This window comes from Mchenga conophoros, linkage group LG12 (assembly GCF_057382185.1).
Source record: "Mchenga conophoros isolate Kocher_MC1m ecotype Shallow Benthic linkage group LG12, M_conophoros_male_GT1.1, whole genome shotgun sequence".
In the NCBI taxonomy this organism is placed as follows: Eukaryota; Metazoa; Chordata; class Actinopteri; order Cichliformes; family Cichlidae; genus Mchenga; species Mchenga conophoros.
In genome coordinates, this window is record NC_140537.1 from 35,136,546 (window position 1) to 35,157,469 (window position 20,924).

Consider the following 20,924-nt stretch of genomic DNA (forward strand, 5'->3'; position numbering starts at 1 on the left):
TTTACCAAAACCAAATAAATCTGTGTATGTAAGATAAAAATGATGAATTTTTTATTTTATTCTTTCACATGTCTGTAAGTCTTGCCAGTTCGGCTTTACAGGCAAAACCATCACAACTTATTAGCTGTATAAATCTTTGATCCTGTGCTTCGGTGGTGCTGTGGCTTAGTTGGTTAAAGCACCTGTCTAGTAAACAGGAGATCTTGGGTTTGAATCCTAGCGGTGCCTTTGGGGCAGGGATAGCTCAGTAGGTGGAATTGTCACCCCATGATCGGAAGGTCGGGGGTTCGAATCCACTGAACGGGTACCCCTGAGCAAGGTACCGTCCCTACACACTGCTCCCCGGTGTGCCTGCTTAGTGGCTGCCCACTGCTTCACTGAGTGAATGGGTCAAATGCAAAGAGAGTAATTTTTTTTGGGTCATACTGAATAAAACACTAGTTATTAGCCTTGTGTTGATGTGGTCCTGAGAACCAGCACCCATCTCTTTTCTCAGTCTCGGGTTTTAAACACCGGCAAATAAAGGAAATCATGAAACAGGTGAGTGAATCAAGAATAAAGGCCTAGAACAAAGACGGATTTGCCACACGTTTGCCATTGTTTCACTTCCTTTTTTAAGGAGCAGTTAACCTCGAGACCATTTTTGCAAAGTAAAGACTTTTTTTTTGTGTGTTTTACTGTTAAGGTTAGAATCTAGGCTAAGCAATACTATGACACTGAGTGTGACTCAATAGTACAAAAGCAGATATGTGTGTGTGTATGTGCTCTCACCTTGGCATTGGTTGTCCTGAATAAGGAAGCCTTGTGGGCATGTGGGGACACAGCGGCCCTCGTACAGGCTGGACGGGGAGGGACAGGACGTACAGTTGTCTGCAGATGGCCCAGCACACTGCCAGCAGGAGGGATGACACTCTGAAGAGGACACGAAGAGCAGCGACATGGTCACCATGAAAAAAAGAAGTATAAAGGAGAAAGAGAGGAGGAGGCGCAATCCCCAGCTGTGCCTTCTTCACTATAGCACAGCCACAACAGAAAAATGAAAAGATGAGTGGATGGCACTTTTGTTCTAGAAATGGGTTTTGGGAGTTGAATTAAAAGGAGATGGACCAACTTTTGAGATTTTGCTATTGTCACAATAACTAAATCTCAAGAAAAAACTTTATCACAAGCTGGAGCCAAACAATATCCAAGGAACGACTGGAGTTCCTTATGTAAACTTCTGGGACTAACTTTATAAATTGCCCAGCTTACAGTTTTCAACCGATCCTCTCTGCTAACATCGCAAAGCAGTTTTTGCTAAATTCGTACAGTAGCTACGTTACAGTGAAGCGTTACGTCAGCTTGCTGGATGAATATAGTTGGTATCTGCTGTTGTATGCTTCTTAACCTTCAAGTCAAGTCAAGTTTAAAAAACCCCAACTTAGTTTATACAAGCTGTTCTAGCAGGCATATTATTACAGTTTTAAACTACATACCCTATGTACCGAACTGCAACATCACAGTACTGTACAGGATATGTAGGCAAAAGAGTCCTGAAGGCAGATCACTAAGTTCTGCTGATAATTTTAAAACTAAAAGAAAAGAAAATACATGAACCAGAAAACTTTACAAGTGTCTTCAAATGACACAGGTAGTAATTTGAAGTACTAAACCAGGTTGAGGGAAGTGCATTTGTTTGTACACAGTTTATATACAGCCACTTATTTAGGAGTCATGCATTAATGCAACTTAAAACTGAGTCCTGTTTCTTAAATGCTCATCCTTCTCAGGGTCACGTAGAACTGAAGCATGCTGACAAAGAGGCAAGAGTCAGGGTACACTAAGACAGAGACTAAGACAGAGACTCCTATTCCTGTAAAGTTATACAGTAAAAAAGAAACACAGCCCATTTGACTGTGTCTGAACTGAATTCAATTTCCACCACTGTTCCTGCTATTTTACTGCCACTTTACTGTACCTTGGTCCTTCCCTGCTGGCATGCAGTAATCTGATTCTCAGGAGCTTTTAGTCAGCTCCGTCAGCCAGAAGTAATGTAACACTCAGATAAGGCCAGCAGCCAGATTCCCCAATCAGAAGTTACGCATTAACACCAGAGTCAGTGCCAGCCCAGAGAGCCTCCTCCAAGGCGGACACACGCCAACCAAGATGCAAATCTATAACATGCTCCACTGTTTAATTTGGACTGCTGAGATCAAAGCAAACCTTCCACACGGATCATTGTAAAACACATCAGAAGATTTTAAACTGCATAAATTCTAGGTGAACTTTTTAAAGCCGTCACGGTATCTCGGCTTCTAAACGAAGGACTAATTAATGAGAACTACAACTAAGAAACTGCTGATGAACAGAAAAGGATCAGCAGATGATCCTGCACAGAAAAGACATCTGTGAGAGCTGCTCATAGGTTACATTTTAAATTATTATTGTTCATTGCAGTTTGTCACTGATGGCTGGTTACTGGTGCAAATTCCAGGTTTGTGTTGCTTAGCAACCCTCTAATTATTTACTATCCTGTCATCTGTCAATTAACCGTATCCTATAGTCTGATGAATGGTCACTTCCATTGCTTGCCTTACATTTAAGCCCTGTTTAACTGAGGATTTCACACTGCCTTTTTCACAGAGACAGCAGTAATTTCACCTGCAGTCACTGAATTGCTAGCCTCTGGTCGCCAAATCACTGCTAGTGGCTTCCTGTGTAGACACAACTTTAGTTAAGCTGTGATAGGCCCAGGCTACTGGGTGATCGCCATGATGATGATGCCATGATTATTTCTTCTCCACTTCCCTCTTTTCACTCTTCTCTGGTCATGGAACATAGATGCCCCTCTCCTGAGCCCGGTTCTGCAGGTTTCTGTTCTTTCCCATCATTATCAAGTGCTGCCCACAAGGAACTGTCATGGTTATTGGGTTTCTCTCTTCAATATTGTTGCACCCTGAGGTGACTGCTGCAATCAACTGGTGTATTTTATATTAAATTAAACTGGGTAGAATTTAATGATTTTATGGACTTAAATAACACTAAGAACAAATAGTTGGAAGACTTGTTGGATCCACTTTGCTTATTTGTTTTATTTATAGATCTTTTTTTACTGCATACAGTAGGGCAGAGCTTAAAAAAGTACATTTTAGAAGCCTAAAAGTTACGGCAAAATAAATGACACTAAACTCAGCAAAGGGAAATTTTGGAACTGATCAGAAGTTAAGGGAAAACTAGATATTTTTTACGAATAAAGACAAATAAGACAATCCATGATAAACTTTCTTCTAAAAAAAACTCAAAAAACTACCACTAATACTACTTCTAATAAGACATTTTTGGGCCTCTGCTGGTGAGCAGCCTCATTTGATTTGACCAAAAGTGCTGCCTAATGCAATTTTACATTGCTAAATGTAGCTCCATATGCAGATTACCCTGCTTTTCTATATATATGCACTTCCTAGTTTATTTAGCCTTCACTTACAGGCCCCCACACTGATCACCCAACACAGCAGCTGCCCTGAAACAGGCATTTTGTGCAGCCTTTGATGTCTGCTTTGGCACCATGAAGACAAATAGCTGAGCAATGCTATCAGCTCTGGCAGCTGAGAGGGGTTCATGCTGCTGGCGGGGGTTCGAATGAAAGACAAAAGGCCTGTCATCAACTGGCTAGCAGCACCAGGTGTGTGCGTGCGTGCCTGTGTGTGTGTGTATGCACTACCGGTCTTGTTTTTTTTAGTATATTTACACTGGACTGTGTGTTTATAATTACTCCTCTTTGGATTCTTTCAGAGGGCTGTCAGCTGCATCCGGGTCTTGTGTACACACTGCATGACAGCACTGGCAGGTAGCTCTACCTGAGCCAACACTACTGCGTGTGTGTGTGTGTGTGTGTGTGTGTGTGTGTGTGTGTGTGTGTGTGTGTGTGTGTGCGCACGCGCAAAAACATTTACCCTGTGGGACCATCTCAGTGTCAGAGCAAGGACTTTTAAAGTCACACGGTTGTCAGCCGAAACTGTCAGTCTGACATCCCATCATCGCCCACCGTCTCCCTGCCGCCTACCCGTAATCCCTCTTGTTCTTCCTCGTCAACTATGGCAGCTTAATTGGTAGAAGAGATGAGACGACATCCAATATGTTTATGATCGAGTTTACCACCCACAAATGCGCTTATTCATCCAACAACATGCAAAAACACATGACAAATAAATAAATAAATAAATCAAAATCAGCTCATCTTGCCAATCACAAGCTACCCAGAAATCTTCACATCAACGGTCCAAAAACAAACGCAGACTCAGAGGCGTATTAAGCAGGCCTGCTGTCAAACTTATGTCATTAATACGGGGAGTGAATAAGAGTGATAGGACGCCTCTCGCTCTTTTATTGCAGCTTGGATATCTAATTTGTTCCAGGAAGGAGAGCGCATATTGATTCCTGTAGTAGCTGAATTCATGTGCGCAGGCGTTCTCATCACACATTATCTGGTGCACGAGCTCAGAGAATCACATTCATTACTTTGTTTTGTGCTGATAGGGTCATAATTCGAGGTGGGCGCAGTCGATGAGATTGTGATTTAGTTTGGGGGTGTGAGCGCTCCTTAATGCTTTCCATAAATGATTCTCCTGGTACAGTACAGAGCTTATCATTTCATAAGTGCGGCAGCATGTGCCGCAGAAACACAGGTGGATGGTTATATCTCATTCCTCGGAAGTGTCTAAGGTGTCACTCATATTGATTCCGCTGCGTTATGGGATGCTCGAAATCAGCCCATTTCTATGAGGAGCAATTTGGAGGAAATGGCAACAACAACTGCTGCAAGAGACGAGTTACAAATACATCAGGGAAAAAATTATAGGAAACTGTGCTCCTGAACAGGTTTCATTGATATGAATGACATGTAAGCTGTTTAATCCGCCCAATTAAAGTGCAGAAAATGATTATTTGTTAAGCTGGTTATGTCAAACATCAGGTTTCCATCAATCAAATTTTCCCCCTCGCAGTTTTCATTCTGGTCATGTGCTGCAGAGTTGCAGTGGAGGATAGCTGTGATCATTGGGGCCAATAATCACCCTATAAGAAAAAATTCAGAAGCCTATCTGCGCGTTTATGTCTTTGCATACCTAAATGACTCTGGTAGAATGCCTAACACTTGCAGTTAGGTTCCCAAAGAGAGCTGGGAACCATGGGGAGTATGTATTAGGACTGGAATAATGTGCTTTTACACTAGTTGGTGTCAGATGTTGCCTGTGTCTTTTGGCTCTGGTGCCTTGATGCACCAGCGGAAACGTGTCATTATTGGTTATGGTTGAACATGTTTCGACAGCAAAGCCTACACAGAGCTACAGCTACGTCGTGGTCTGGAGTAATGAGGTGACAAACACCTTTAATCTTAATGATGGAAAGTAGCCCCGAGCTGAATATCATATGTCATAAAAACACATCTCAGAATTTCAGTCCAGCCTTGTAGCGCAGTCCAAATAGAAAACATTAGCATACATATGACCATCTGCCAATTTTTTCAGCTGCATATCTTGCAGCTTAATGGTATTTCAATCAATAACTGCGACAGTTAAAGTCAAACACGGTCAAAGTTATTCCAGCACATGTTAGGCGCGCGCTAACTCTCCTCGTGTGTCACGGTGTGCTGCGCCTCAACCTGCGCATCGAGCAGCGTTAAGCCTCCTACACACAAACTGTCTCTGTCTGCACTGAATGGAGAACGTGGGGATTTACAACCTGGAATTTACTCTCAGACGTCTGATGGCTCACAGGCCCCAGCCTCCTTTAAGGACAGTAGCTACGGGGGAGGTCTGGTTATCTGTCAGAGCGCCACACTCACACACACTCACACACACACAGAAACTTGTACAACAGCATGTATTGTTCCCAGCCGTACAACTGAACCCACTGACACTCCACTGAGGGAAACCTTTGTTAGTGAGAATGGAGGCAGAGAGGAGCAACTCCTTTACATATTACTGTGAATAGAGCTTAAATGACGTGCCATTTATTGAATTGATCTTCAGCTAAATTTGTGTTCATCTGACAAAAGGAGGCTTAGTATGAACCTGGCACCCACACAATAGACACAATAACTCTGCTGACTTCAAATTCAGGTTTTCTGTACAACAAGAAAAACTCATTTTCTCATATAAGATAAGATAAGATAAGATAGAACTTTATTAATCCCTCGGGTGGGTTCCTCTGGGAAATTCGACTTCCAAAAAAAAGCACAGCAACGACCGAAGTTACAGTTACAGAATTGTTATATATATATATAATATATATACATACACACACACACACACACACACACACACACACACACACACACACACACACACACACATATATATAAATACAGAGACAAATATAAATAAAATATACAAAGGGGATAAATAGAATAAATAGGAATAAAAAATAAAAATACAAGTGAATTGCACATTTCAAGTATTGAGTCTATTGCACTGTTGACTATTTACAAAAAGTATTGCACAAGGTATTGTACAGTGAGGTGAAGAGGCACTACAGCTTAGTTGTTCCCTCTCCTTTGTCCTCCTGTTTCCCCTCCCTCTCCCCTCCAGAGAGGAGTTAAACAGTCTGATGGCGTGTGGGACAAAGGAGTTTTTAAGTCTGTTAGTTCTTGTCTTGGGGAGAAGCAACCTGTCACTGAACAGACTCTTCTGCTTGTTTATGGCCGTGTGCAGAGGATGCCCAGCATTGTCCATAATGTCCATCAGTTTCTTTAATGTCCTTTTCTCTGCCACTGTCACCAGAGTGTCCAGCTTCATGCCGACCACAGAGCTAGCCTTCCTGATCAGTTTCTCCAGCCTGGATGAGTCCTTCTTTGCTGTGCTGCTCCCCCAGCACACCACAGCATAGAAAAGTACTCCAGCAACCACCGACTGGTAAAACATCCTCAGGAGCTTCCTGCAGATGTTAAAAGACCTCAGCCTCCTGAGGAAGTACAGTCGGCTTTGGGCTTTTTTATACAGGTGCTCTGTGTTGCATGACCAGTCCAGTTTATTGTCCACCCACAGCCCGAGGTACTTGTACTTGTTGACCACCTCCACCTCCTCCCCCTCTATCTGAACTGGCAGTGGACCTTCTCTGGACCTCCCGAAGTCCACAACCAGTTCCTTAGTCTTTGAGGTGTTGAGTTGCAGGTGGTTTGTGTGACTCCATGCGACAAAGTTCCTCACCAGACTTCTGTACTCCTCTTCCTGATCATCCCAGATACACCCCATGATGGCTGTGTCATCTGCAAACTTCTGAATATGGCATAATTCAGAGTTGTAGCAGAAGTCAGAGGTGTACAGGGTGAAGAGAAGAGGGGACAGCACAGTTCCCTGTGGGGCTCCTGTGCTGCTGACCACAGTGTCAGACGTGATGTCCTTCAGCCTGACGTACTGTGGTCTGTCGGTGAGGTAGTCGGAGATCCAAGCCACCAGGCAGGGGTCCACCTCCATCCTGTTCAGTTTTTCCTGAAGCATACAGGGACGGATGGTATTAAAGGCACTGGAAAAGTCAAGAAACAGGATCCTGACCGTGCCTTTTCCCCCATCCAGGTGTGAGTGGGCTCTGTGTAGGAGGTACAGGATGGCATCCTCCACTCCGACACCCGCCTTGTATGTAAACTGTAGTGGGTCCTGGGCATGTTGTACCTGTGGTCGGAGGAGGTTGAGGAAGAGCCGCTCTAGATATGTCAGCAGGTAACGTAGAAATCCAATATTTAATTAATGTGGCTTAAATATATATTTTTTCCCCACACACAAAAATCAGCAAAGAGAGGAACAACATGCGTACAATAAAAAGAAAGTTGTGAGATCTACACTTTCTACCTGCAGCCTTCATCGGGGTCAATAACACCTAATTGAACATGCTTTGTGAAGAGTGCGTGATCGGTTCAGCCTCACTGATGCCTGAACTCACCAGAGACTCTGTGACTCGCCATCATTTCCCCGTCTCTCTCCATTTCCCTCTGCCATCATTTCTGAGGTCGATTCAGGCTGAAACATTTCCAGCACACGCAGGCACGTCTCTCCTCTCAGTTTGTGCTGCCATCAGAGAATTTGCATCCAGTCTTTCTATTGACTTTATGTGTAATCGCACCGTGTCTGAAATTCACTTTGCATTCAGATCACTTAGACTGCTTTGCCTTCATGTGTTTTGCAAGTAGAATTTGTTCCAGTTATACCACCACTTTACTTTATGGAGCTTAACATTGTGTTTGCAACTTGAGTCTATAGAGCCAAGTTAGCAGCTGTTAGATTATAATATTATTTTATGCCATGTTATACCCCTAATTAAAGATTGTGAATTATTATGTAGTTTTAGTTTGCATTATTCTCCTGAATTAGAAGAAGCTGATAACTATTGCATTAGTTAAACTGATTTGCATTACATTAAACTGCTGACTTGTTGTGAATGAATGATATTGTTTTATGATGCATTATACTGCTGAGTTATAAGAAATCTAATTTGTCTGAGTAGGAGAGAACAGAGTGTGCTGGAGTTTTCTGCCCCATTTCAGCAGGAGCAGATAAACAGGGAGCCAAGGTCGTAGCTTAGGCGCTGTGTGAGAGAAAGCATGTGAATGTTTAGGCTTTGTATGATAAGGTGGAGGCACCAGAGGCTATAAAAGTTTGAGCAATGCTCCACCATTTTGAGATTTTGAGGCTGTCTGCATCAGTGTCCATCTCCCACGTGTGTGATCATTAAATCATCGTTTGACTCAACCCGACCGGACCAGTGTTGTTATTGTGGTTTTTCTCTTGTCTCCATCCCCAATATTAGGAGCCCCAATATTGAACCTTAACACAGCTCTACTACTTAGTGTGCTTTTTGATTTAATCAGTCATTTTCACAAATGGACTATGGACAATGTCAGGAGAATCAGATCTAAGCAGAACAGCAGACAGTATCATGCACTCACACTTATCCAGGGGACAGGAAGGTGTGCCAAATAAAACCATTTGCAGATTCCCACACATTTTTCTTTAAACTGGCACATCAGCTAATGATGGACACCTGTGTCAGTCACAGGTAGTAAATCAGATATCATTTGTGTTTTCCACTTCCTCACTTGGTTTGTGTTTAGACTTCCTTTTGCTCGTTAGGCACTAATGAGGCACTAGAAACTATTAAATTCTAACCTCAGCTAAAATCTACTCACAATAACAATTTTGCAATGGAGTAAAAATTTAAGGGGCCACAAATGCTACACCCTCTGGGGAGTGGTATGCACACTCACCAGCTACACCTCATTTGTACTGAGCTGTACATTTCTCAGAGATTTTGGTCCACGTGAACTTAGATGTGTCGGCTGCACATCCATGATATAAATCTGCCATTTCGCCTTATCTCAAAGGTTCTCTGCTGAACTGAGGTCTGATGACTGCGGAGGCCAGTTTTAACTTCAGTGGATCACATTGACAATGAGACAGTGGCTACACGCCTAAATGCAGGGAGTTACTGCCACGTGATCGGCTGATTAGACATTTGGGTCTACAAGCAGTTGAACGTACCTATTAAAGCGGTCAGAGAGTGTATTTGTTCAGAAATAGAGAGGAACCGACGAAGATAACAGGCTGGAGCGTCAGAAATAACTGGTCTACCCTCTGCAAAGTTACAGCAACCTTTTAACTTTGATACTTTTAAATATTTTCTGCGATTTTACATCCACACCACGTCTTCCACAAGATTAAAGGAAAAAGACTCATCCAGGTGCTGATTTCACTGTTTTTAAAACAGCTGCAAACACTGGTGGTGTCATGGCTGCCGTGCCTTCTGTTAACTGTGTGTATACATGCACGTCTTGCTACTAACTGAACTTCCATTTAGTGACAATAGCTTCAGACACTTTTCTTAAAACCACTTTAGAGTCTACATCGGTTTAGTGTCGGTCCCAAGTGATCACAGAGACGAATGAACGTTAGAGGACACTCCAATCCCACTCATTGATTTGTAATTGTGCCCCCCAGGATGATAAAGGAAATTCAATACTGCTAAGGGCTATTCAATTCCAGGTAAAGTAAACAAAATTTTCTTGGCTGCCTGAACTTAAAAACAAATTGTCGTGAGGAGACAAATCAAGCTATTACTTAAATGGCTTTTGGCTTAACATCCCTAAAAGCAAAGTGAGTGCAAGGATATATTTGCAGAGTGTTCAAGCGTGACGCAAAATTAGGATTTTTCTTTCTTTTTATTCAGGTTGTTCGAGCCCACAGGTCCAAATCGCCCCTCACTTAAGCTTAAGAAGCACGAGAGCTAACTTTTGACTCATTTCATCACTTTAATGCAAACTCGAGTTTAAGAACTGTGTCCATTTGTAGCAGCAAACCAACAGTGCTTTTTACCTCGCTTATATTCATTAACTGGCCTAATGTAAGAAACCACACAGGAAAAGTATTAACAACGTGAGCAACAAATTACAGTGTTTCCGAGCTGCGAGGGGAACTTCAGCTAACAGGAAACTATGAAGACATTCCTCAGAGCAGCCTGTAATTGACGTGCTCACTGAACTGCACTCACGCTTTGAAACACAGCTGTTGAGCTGCTGTAAACAGACGAGGATTTATCCGCGGCACTGTGGGAAATCCCAACAATCCAAGAGCGCAGCTTGCCTCGTTTTCTGCGCTCGGTTGTCTCGTGTGGCTCGTCTCCACAAACTGCTTGGAAGTTGGAAGTTTCGGCCAGAAGCAACAGTGTACTTCAGTTGTGAATATCAAATCAAATCAAATCAAATCAATTCACTTTTATTGTCACATCACATGTGCAGGTACATTGGTACAGCACATGTGAGTGAAATTCTTGTGTGCGAGCTTCACAAGCAACAGAGTTGTACAAAATACAATAATGTAAACAAGCAAAATACAAGAATGGCTACATCTGAAACTAATAAATATATGTACAATATAGCGGTAAAGCTCTGCATTTTCATTTCCTTCAGCGATGTGCTGACTGTTCACATCAGTCCAAATAAAATCTCTGCAAACCTGAATAAGTAAAGAAGAAAGCGGTTCATAAAAGCACTCATTGCTTCGTCACTTCTCACTTACTGCTGAAATATTCATTAGATAACATTTTGTTCTTCATCAGTGAGGTATTTGAGGGGCGCTCCACATTCTCATGTGTCAGTCCATGAATGAATATTTGGACAATGACAGGGTTTGATGTTGCCTCTTTACACCGCAGTGGAATTTAAATCAAACATTCAACATCTGAGTGCTGCTGTAATTCAACAGGTTTAATAAAAATATTGCATTAACTGTTAACCATAAACCACTTTTAGACATAGTCCTCCTTTCTCAGAGGCTCAATAGCAATTGGACGATTACTGACGAGCAGCTTCACGGCCAGGTGGGGACTGCTCCCTCATTATTTGATGACAAATTAACTTGATTCAAAGTATTGAAATCACATTTGTTGTCTGAGAGACAAATCATGAATCCCATACAGTCTTAATAAGGAGGAATGCCATTGGTGAGCTGAGCAACACCAAAATGCCTGAAAGACCACAGAAGATAACTAAGTGGATGATCTCAGAATGATTTACTTGGTTAGGATTTAATGGCTTAATGACTTAATATCTAATGCAACAAATGTATGCATGTCACTATCAAGACAACAATCAAGAGACAACTTCATGAGAATTTACAGCAAAGGGCAAACCACTGGTTACACTCAAGAACAAGCAGGCCAGACTAGACGTCTCCTGGAAACATCTAAAGGTGTCAGCACACCTCTGAGATAAGATCTTCTCTGAAGAGATATCTGTAAATGTCGAGTAGTGTAGTGTGTTTGATAGTTGAGGCCCTCCGGTTTGCCTTTGGAGCCCCAGTAGTGTCAACCAATCAAATTTGAGAGGTTGTAGCAGGTAAATCCAACTATCAACCAAACAAATATCAGCTCAGAGTACAAAGCGATCAAAGCTACTACCAGTGGGAGTAGTGGGTTTGAGTCATCAGACAACATCTGTGCTATTTATGGAGCTAAAAGATGGTTAGAGGTTGCTGATGACTTAGCACACTTCTCATTTAAACATCCGGATCCACAAAAACCAAGATGGTGAATTAGCAAACCACAGGTTGAAAACTAATTGTTCTCATATAACAATTAGTATAAATCAGGACTAAAGGGGGAAAAACACAATACATACATCAGTAGAAAATGTGTTCAAATGGTGCTGTAGGCTTTAAAATGGAAAACTCGACTAGCTTTAAGCAGATCCCATCAATGTTTTGCTTCTAAAGCAAAACCATTCCTACTGACGCGCTCACAAAGCCTCTCTGTGTCACGTAAGTAGTTAAAATCCCACCTTTATGTAAGCAGCAGCTATAAAACCACACTGTGTGTTTTACCCCATTCAAAGGTGAAAGCAGCTCCAGCAGATGAAAAGTGAGCTGAAGAGAAAGTAGAGCTGAACCAAAGAAACAGCATTGTTGGCAAAAGATCTGTCTGTGTGACAGGCACCGAGAACAAATACCCGACTCCCTGCCAGGTACTGAATGCAGTATGGTCAGCGGGCACAAGGACAGAAGGACTGAGTAAGAAGATAGCAAAGGGCTGATTGTTGTTAACAGGACATATTTCAGAGCACAGCACATGCGAGGGAGGCAAATAAAATCAATTACAGTCCCTTCATTGTTGTCCTGCTTTACATTTGAAAAAAATAAAAATCCTCGTAGCATTCTGGGAAGGACAGTCTGTTGGTAGGTAGGTGATAATTATTCTCACTTCACTCGACTTCCCCTTCAAACCTTAATCCCATCTTAAAAATTAGTCCATTACACGCACAATTTCACACTGGAAAAAAATGTTAACCAGCCATCTACACGCACACCTACAAATTCCACACATGCTTACACAATTCTTAATTAATTTCAAGCTCAAATTCAGGGAAAAACCTTTGAAAGACTTTTCAGTGTTAAGCCAAAACACCAACAGTTACACTTGGATCAAGTGTCTGATTTTCAGAAGTGTAAAACATTGAATTCACTTATTTTGGGAAACAGAAAAAGATACAAATGTACACAATCCTTTAAATCTAAAATTCTATTCAGTTCAATCCAATTTGATTTATACAGCGCCAAATCACAACAACGGTCGCTTCAAGATGCTTTATATTGTAAGCTAGACCCTACAATAATACATACAGAGAATAACCCAACAATAATATGAACCCCTATGAGCAAGCACTTTGGCGACAGTGGGAAGGAAAAACTTCCTTTTAACAGGAAGAAACCTCCGTCAGAACCAGGCTCAGGGAGGGGCGGGGCCATCTGCTGCGACCGGCTGGGGTGAGAGAAGGAAGACAGGATAAAAGACATGCTGTGGAAAAGAGTCAGAGATTCATAACAAGTGTGATTCAGCAGAGAGGTCTATTAACACAGAGTGAGTGAGAAAGGTGACTGAAAAGGAAAAACTCAATGCATCATGGGAATCCCCCATGCCTATTGCAGCATAACTAAGGGAGGATTCAGGGTCACCTGGTCCAGCCCTAACTATATGCTTTAGCAAGTTTTAAATCTAATCTTAAAAGTAGAGATAGTGTCTGTCTCCTGAATCCAAACTGGAAGCTGGTTCCACAGATGAGGGGCCTGAAAACTGAAGGCTCTGCCTCCCATTCTACTTTTAAATGCTCTAGGAACAACAAGTAAGCCTGCAGTGCGAGAGCGAAGTGCTCTAAAGGGGAGATATGGTACTACAAGGTCATTAAGTATGGCTGAAAGGACACGTTATATGCCCCTATCTTTAGTTCTCAGGTTCCACACAGACATAGATTGTAGGAAAACCACCAACACCACGGCAGAATCCATGTATTCAAAATGCGGATTGGTTTAAAATCACAAAGGAGAACAACCTTTGCTTTTAAGGATCTGTTTCACTTTACTACAAAGAAGTTCTTTGCATATCATGACGTATGTTTTCTCTGCAGCAACAAGAACACAAACAGAATTAAGCAACTGCCGTATATTTCTGAGAGTGGCAGCTACAACTTGTAGATGTGGGTCTGCAAATTGCTGCAAACAGCACCTACCAACGGGACTTTTAGAGTAAAGGAGGGAAAAGCCTTGCATCATGGAGGGCCTACCCTTCACACAGTAGGTGCAAATGCCAGATCATGAATTTCAAACGCAGACTCCTCAGTTCTGATATCAGAAATGTATGAAGCCAGGATGTTTCCAGCGCTAACCAGCAGTTCAGTACACAGAATAAACAGAGCATAAATCCAGCTTTCAGGTTGTTTAATAAGTTAGAGCAAAAACTACAATTCATTCAATATTTAGGATTCAACTAATTAACATTTTCATGATTAATTACTCTGCTCATTACTTATTTATGAAGCAACTAATTGTTTCTTTTATAATTTTATGTTTAATATCCAGTTTACTTGTCACCCTAACTGTGACATTTGTTAAAAAGATGTCAAATCCTGTGTTATATAACAAATTGTTCAGTTAGAAAATCTGAATAGCTGCACATTAATATTCTGTCGATTCAGAGTAAGTATTTCATTACTACTAATGCAAATGAGGGCACGATTTGTTGTTAAAAAGAGTTAAGCTTTGGCTTTGATTCGTGGATTTTACAATTTGTTTTTTTTGGCTTTCACCAGGCTTAAACGTAGTTAGTGTTATTAGGACTATTTGATCTGTTTTAAAAGTCAAAGTGAGCGATGGCTGGCGTGTTAATTAGCGACCATGACCCACAGCAGCAGAAATATCCTTTCTGGCCTCGCAGGTACCGCCTCTCCTGAATTATACAGGAAGCAAAATAAAACATTTAATACACTCACCTCTGCATGTCTGCATGTCATCCAGGAAGCTGCGCGTGGGACACCCAGCTGTGCAGACGCTGTGCTGAAGGTGACTCGATTGCGGAAGAAGAGCTTCCTCCGGTTTGAGGCAGCGGAGGCAGTCTGAGGCCAGGGGTCCCACACAAGAACGGCAGGAGGGATGACAGTCTGGGCGCGAGGACAGACAACATCACAGAGAGGCAGTTACACTCTGGGGACAAGGAAGAAAAGTTTTTGAACAGGATACTTTATTAATGTGTTTAGACTCTCACTGTGGCAGGTGTAGTCCTGAGCATACAGCCCCTCCCCACAGGCCTCCACACACTGGCCCTGGTGGAGAAGTAGTCCGCCTGGACACAAGGTGCACTGGGATACCGAGGGACCCCAGCAGGAGGCACAGGAGCTGTGGCAGGCTGGGGACACAAAGAAAATAAGCATTTAAGATCTTTAGTCTGATACACAGAACTACCCATGAAACAGGAAGTAAAACTTAGTAAGCTCAGTAGAACCTGACGCTTTAACTATTTGGTAAAATTTATGTATGAATTTAAGGGTTTGACCCTTAAATAAAATGGCACAAACTGTGTAGGTTACAGGATTTATTTTAGAAGTTTTCTTCTCTAATTAAAGTAATGAGAAGCTTTTAATAGGGCTGAAGTCTCGGTTTGGGTTTTACCCGTTGGACAGATGGTCTCACGTTTGACCTTGAATACTTTTGTAAACAGAGGAGTTCACGGTGGACTCAGAAATTGCAAGGTGCCAGGTAACATAGCTGCACAACAAGCTCTTAATTGTAGGTATGAGGTGTTTGTATGTATATGCTATTATTTGACAAACATGCTGTGCATGATGTCCAAACATCTCCACTTCAGAGCAAACACTTACCTCTGCATCTGCTTTGGCTGTCCAGGTAATGCTGAGCTGGACACTGGCTGAGACATTTCCCATGATGCAAGGCAGTCCCCGGTGGGCAGCTCATACATTTGGGGTTGTCGGGAAAACAGGAGGCACAGGACGAATCACAGGCTGTGAAGCGCAGCGTGTAAACGTTAATGGCTTTTTGTTGGCATGACAAAATGCACTGAGGTCAATTTAAAAATGGCTGAATTATCTACAAGCAAGAGGAAAGTCTCCTAAACAAACAGTCCTTCAAATACAATCAAAAGTCACTTAGGCAAGACAACAACGAGTCCAACTTTTAATGACAGAAACTGGAAAGCAGATGTCTGAAAAGATGAACAAAATAGGTAAAAGGCAACAAATAATCTAAAAAAAATCCAACAATAGATCAAATCTTCACTCTCAGGTACCTGAGGTATCTTAGCATAACATGCACACACGCACTAAACCGTTCCCTCAGCAGGTGGTTTTGCTGCAGCATACTTGAGAGATGAAAAAAAGAAAATCTTTCACTTCTAAAGTCCCAGGAAGCCCCGCGGAGGAAAAGCCCTTCAGCTCTCTCAGGATGGTGACATTTTAAACCAGGCCTCAAAGCGCTGGCTGGCAAGTTCAAATGGATTCGACCTTTTTCTAGAAAGTTCCATTGGTTTTTTGACATTTTCTGAAAGAGGGCTCCTCACTGAGCGCTTCAAAACTGTCCTGTGAGCAACAGCAGAAGAAAAGCCCACCCCACCATCCCGGCCCCTCTGGGTCTTTTTAACCAAAAGAGCTTGGCTAAGTTCACCGTCGCCCTGAGGGGGGACTATTCTTACTCTTCCTCATCTTACCACTCAGAAATAGAAAGCATCCATATTCATATGGGATCTATTTATTTCAGAAGCCTCAGACTCCTCATTAGTGCGAGAGCGAATCGCTAATTATTGTATTTTTTTTTTAATTGTTTGTTTGCTACTGCTGCCTTATCATTTTGGCATCATGCCGAGTGAATGCTGCAGGAAGCTCCGCGGGGGGAAAGACACCCAAATAAATCTTCACCTTCAGTTCACTGCTAACAATAAACTTTCCATCGTCTCAGATAGTGTTTACTGTTTACTGCATTGGGCAACGGCACTTCGTGTGACACCTGATCCGCCTGTGGGAATGTCAGCTTTCAGTGAAGTCGCACAGCAAACACCTCACACAGAAATGTATGGTTTCTTTTCCCCTTTAAACTTTTCTGTACATTTTTATTATTAAATTGAAAAAACAAACAAACTGCAAGTTATTTAAATGTATCTGGCAACTCCAAACTGGGAGTTGCTTCAAACTGGGAGGTGCCAGTTTGGATTCAAACCCTCGGGCACCTGGGTTCCCCAGAATCCATTCTTACAGACGCTTTGTGGTTTTAGGACTAAAATGATAAAAATGATATTATTTTTCCCCCAGAGGAGAAATTACATTTAAAAGCATAAGTGTTACCTGCAATTTGAAGTGCTTTATGTACAAAGAGTCTAACTGCTGCATTAAAGAGAACAGAAAATGGATTAAAACGCCTCTACAGAAGAACCACGGTGTCTGAGTCATTATTATAAAGAAATACAAAAAGTTTATATCTTTTTCATGTCTTCACTTCATTTTAGTTCTCCCAAAAGGTTTTTGCTTCATTTCCTTGAAGCTGTTCAAAGAAAATCTTTGAAAAGGGAAAATCACAGACTGTCACAAAATCTGAAGGCTAAAATGAAACTGGCATTATTTAGTACAAAAAGAAAAACAACACTGAGTCTATTCGCTTTAGTACGGAAGCGTAGAGCTGCCAACCAGGCAAAACAAAAACAGCTATTTCATGTTATAATGTGAAAACTTTATTGTTAACTTTTTCATATAAAAATGATAATATGAAAAATATAATGTCGTGTTATTACAATATACATAACTATCACATTATCACACGTTATGCCTCAATCCAAGCGTAAAATACACTTAACTAATTCCGATAAACGAGCCATTTTCTCAAACTATGTTTTAAGGCAAACAAATATATCATGTTCGAAAAATAAAAGATATGTTTTAACGTGAAAACTATTTTTCAAACAATATAATTATCTCGTTCGTACAAAATAATATTTATATTGTAAGAACATTAAAGGTTTTTTGTTATAACGTGATAGTTATGTATATTGTAATAAAGTGATATTATGTTGTTCAAAGATGAAAAGTATATTGTTAGAACAGTAAAGTTTTCACGTTATAGATATGTGTGTATATATATCAGATATTTATATGATATAACCCTCATTTTCTTTTGCCTGGCTGGCAGTTCTGTGCTTCCATACGCTCGACCTGTAGAGGATAAAATCATTGTATTTTAAACACATTGATTCAAACTAAAACATTTTGGTTGGGTTTAATTAACAGAGGGAGGCAAATCAGAGATTGTAGCTTCCTGAGACGGCTCATAGTGCTGTTTATCCATCTAGAATGTTTGGTAGCAGTTGGCCGGATAAGTTAATATATAATAATAATAAAAACTCTTAATATAATAACAATTTTGTGGCCATTTACTGTCATGACATTCAAGGGAAAGTGGACACATCTACAGCTGATAACTTCAAAACTGGCCAACGAAACTAAATGTGCACAAATCACCACAAGCTAGAGGTAAACTGATTCCTTAAAGAAGATATATTTGGGCTTTCTGGATGGTGATGTACTCAAACCATCTGTGCATATATATATATATATATACACCTAATGTTTTGTGTTGGATCTTATATTAGCTTGGCATCTGTGGAGTTGCACTACTTTTAGTAAAGACGTCAGCAAAAGTGCTATTTCCACTAAACCAGCCAAAACTGAAACTCAGCTAAATGTCTTCAGTGCTGCAGTGTGGATATGTGTCAGCTTTACCGTGGCAGACGCCTTCTCGACTGTAGAAACCTGTGCCACAGTCAAGGACGCACGCCCCGTCTTTCAGCAAGGCGACCGGGTCTGAGCACGACACGCACTCCTGCTGACTCGGCCCACGGCACTCCGAGCACGACTCGTGACAGTCTGAAAAATAAGAAAACAGAAAATAGATTCTTTGCTTTCAGTCCTAAAGCGCCACGAGGTCTGATTTTTTGCCCCTTTCCTGAACAGAAACACATACAGTACAGCACGGTAGGTGGGACTAGGTCGAAATGGATAAATGTGATTGTAGCGGAGAACCTGAATCATGCCAAATGTAGAAGAAACAATCTGAATTATGCAAATCCTGCAAGCACAGTTTGCAAAAGTTCTGCGATATACTGCATGCGATTTGTAGTAAACAGTATAAATAATTCAGAAACACTGATCATTTACAATAACAGTTTTATTTCCATAACGCAGTTCGTGCATTAACAAAATATTCAAGGTTGTAAAAACAACAAAGAAAATAAGTGAGATAATCAGGGTCGTTCAACAAGTATCTACAGGATCTAATAAAGCTTGTTTGCATGTGCGACTGTGTGTGTCTGTGTGGTCTGCATAGTTGGCATTATCAGTGGTGCTCTATTAGCTGCTGTTAAAAAAAAGCACTAACAAGCCTCACAGCAGTGCCGACAAACACAGAGTGGGAGGCTAACGGGGCGAGCTGTGTGGGAAGACCGTGTAAGAGTTCATGCGTGTGACTGAGGGAGACACACGTGTATGCACGCACGTACGTACGGGCTAAAAGTACCTTTGAGATGAAAATGCGGGAGATGATTGTGCGCCTTTGCATACACCTGCACCTTTATCTCTGTGTGTGTCCCTTCGTGTGTGCCCAAACAGAAGCAGCAAAAAACCCATCTCAGCACTAACTGGTATGATTACCTGTGATTTCCCAGCGGCACACAGAATGAAGCCAGATGCAGCAAGTGCTACAAAATAAAACTGACAGAAACCAGATAAAAACAAACCTACAAAAAAAAAATGCAGAAGGAATGTGAAAACTACACTTTTAGGTTTCTTCTAGTTTCTTCTGAGTCACCTTCACATATCATTCATGAGAATCTGCAATCTTTATATGAAAGCTTTTCTGTTCATCATCCTCATCATGATCTGGGAAACATTGTAACCTCAGTGTAGTTCAGGTTTTGTCCAACTTTCCCTCAAGTTGCAAAGAATCCTGAAACCTGTGGAAGTACCTCCAAAGTCCATGAATCCTTCCTGCAAAGACTGTGGATTTCCCTCTGGGTGCCATCTTTACACTCATACTGGATCAACGCATTCTGATATGGGTGGAAGCCGACGCTGGTTTATAAGATAGTGAATCTGTTAGCTCACCGGTTTCTCTCACCTCATGAAATCCAAAGAAATTTCTTTTATAAGGAAAAAACGGCAGAGTGGTGCAGTGGTTCTGACTGCTGCTCCACAGTATGAAGGTTCTGGGCCTTTCAGTGTGGTGGTTACATGTTCTCCTTGGGTTTTCTCCAGGAACTTCCTCCATCAGTCTAAAACATGCATGTGAGACTTGCTGAAGTGAATGGTCTGTCTCTAACAGAGTGGCAACTTATCCTGGGTTCACCCCACTTCCCACTCAGTGACAGCTGAGAAAGTGGTTAACAGAAAGGATGAGGAACCCCAGCAGAATATCTGTATATTAGGAGTTCTTACAGGAACTCAGAGCGTAATGCACCAGGATCAGGAATACTCTCTAAAGCCTTTTGACTTTTTTAAGTAAAGCTGTGCAGGATCTCATTTTTCCGAGGACTAGATCTCATTTTCTGCCTTTTCTGTTGCCCATCCTCAGCTTGTCAAATGTAAGCACCTAGCTGGATCTCATTTTAAAGCACTCTGAACCTTGGAAATATAGATTAGTCCACTACACCCAATTATAGGACGCAGACAGCCCAGACCAAAGGAGTCACGATGATATGGAACAAAACTACGGTGAAGCTTATCACAAACACTGAGAATCATCTTTTACTCCACACCACAATGTTTTAGTAAACCCAGCCTTATTGTTTTTTAGACACCGAAAGATCAGAAACCCAAGTCTCTCTCTCTCTCACACACACAAAGGGAACAGCACCAAAACACCTGCTACAAGGCTCAGGTAAAGGACCTACACACAGGACAAAGGAGAACGATAAAAAGCAATTTTTGATACTAAGCTGATACACGGTCCCAACAAAGCCTGACAGAAAAAAGCAAAAACACTAGAAAGTTGGGAGGCTTACAAAAGAATCGAGGCAGGGATGTAGCAGAACACCGTGTGAGGAACACAAGCGACAAATGGACAAAACACAGGGAGGAAGTC

The 20,924-nt window shown here is 41.6% G+C and overlaps 1 protein-coding gene and 1 non-coding gene across 2 annotated transcripts in view; one reads left to right on the forward strand and one right to left on the reverse strand.

Moving 5' to 3' along the window:
• Positions 1-20,924, reverse strand: part of fras1 (Fraser extracellular matrix complex subunit 1) — a 303,829-nt gene that overhangs the window by 131,428 nt on the left and 151,477 nt on the right. The window contains exons 14-18 of the mRNA XM_085295515.1: positions 18,569-18,712; positions 15,668-15,808; positions 15,055-15,195; positions 14,783-14,950; positions 772-912 (exon numbers count right to left, since the gene is read on the reverse strand). Coding sequence (XP_085151641.1) covers positions 772-912; positions 14,783-14,950; positions 15,055-15,195; positions 15,668-15,808; positions 18,569-18,712 — 735 coding nt within the window. The remainder of the gene's footprint in view (positions 1-771; positions 913-14,782; positions 14,951-15,054; positions 15,196-15,667; positions 15,809-18,568; positions 18,713-20,924) is intronic.
• Positions 155-228, forward strand: trnat-agu (transfer RNA threonine (anticodon AGU)). The gene has a single exon. It is a non-coding gene; the product is annotated as a tRNA-Thr (tRNA).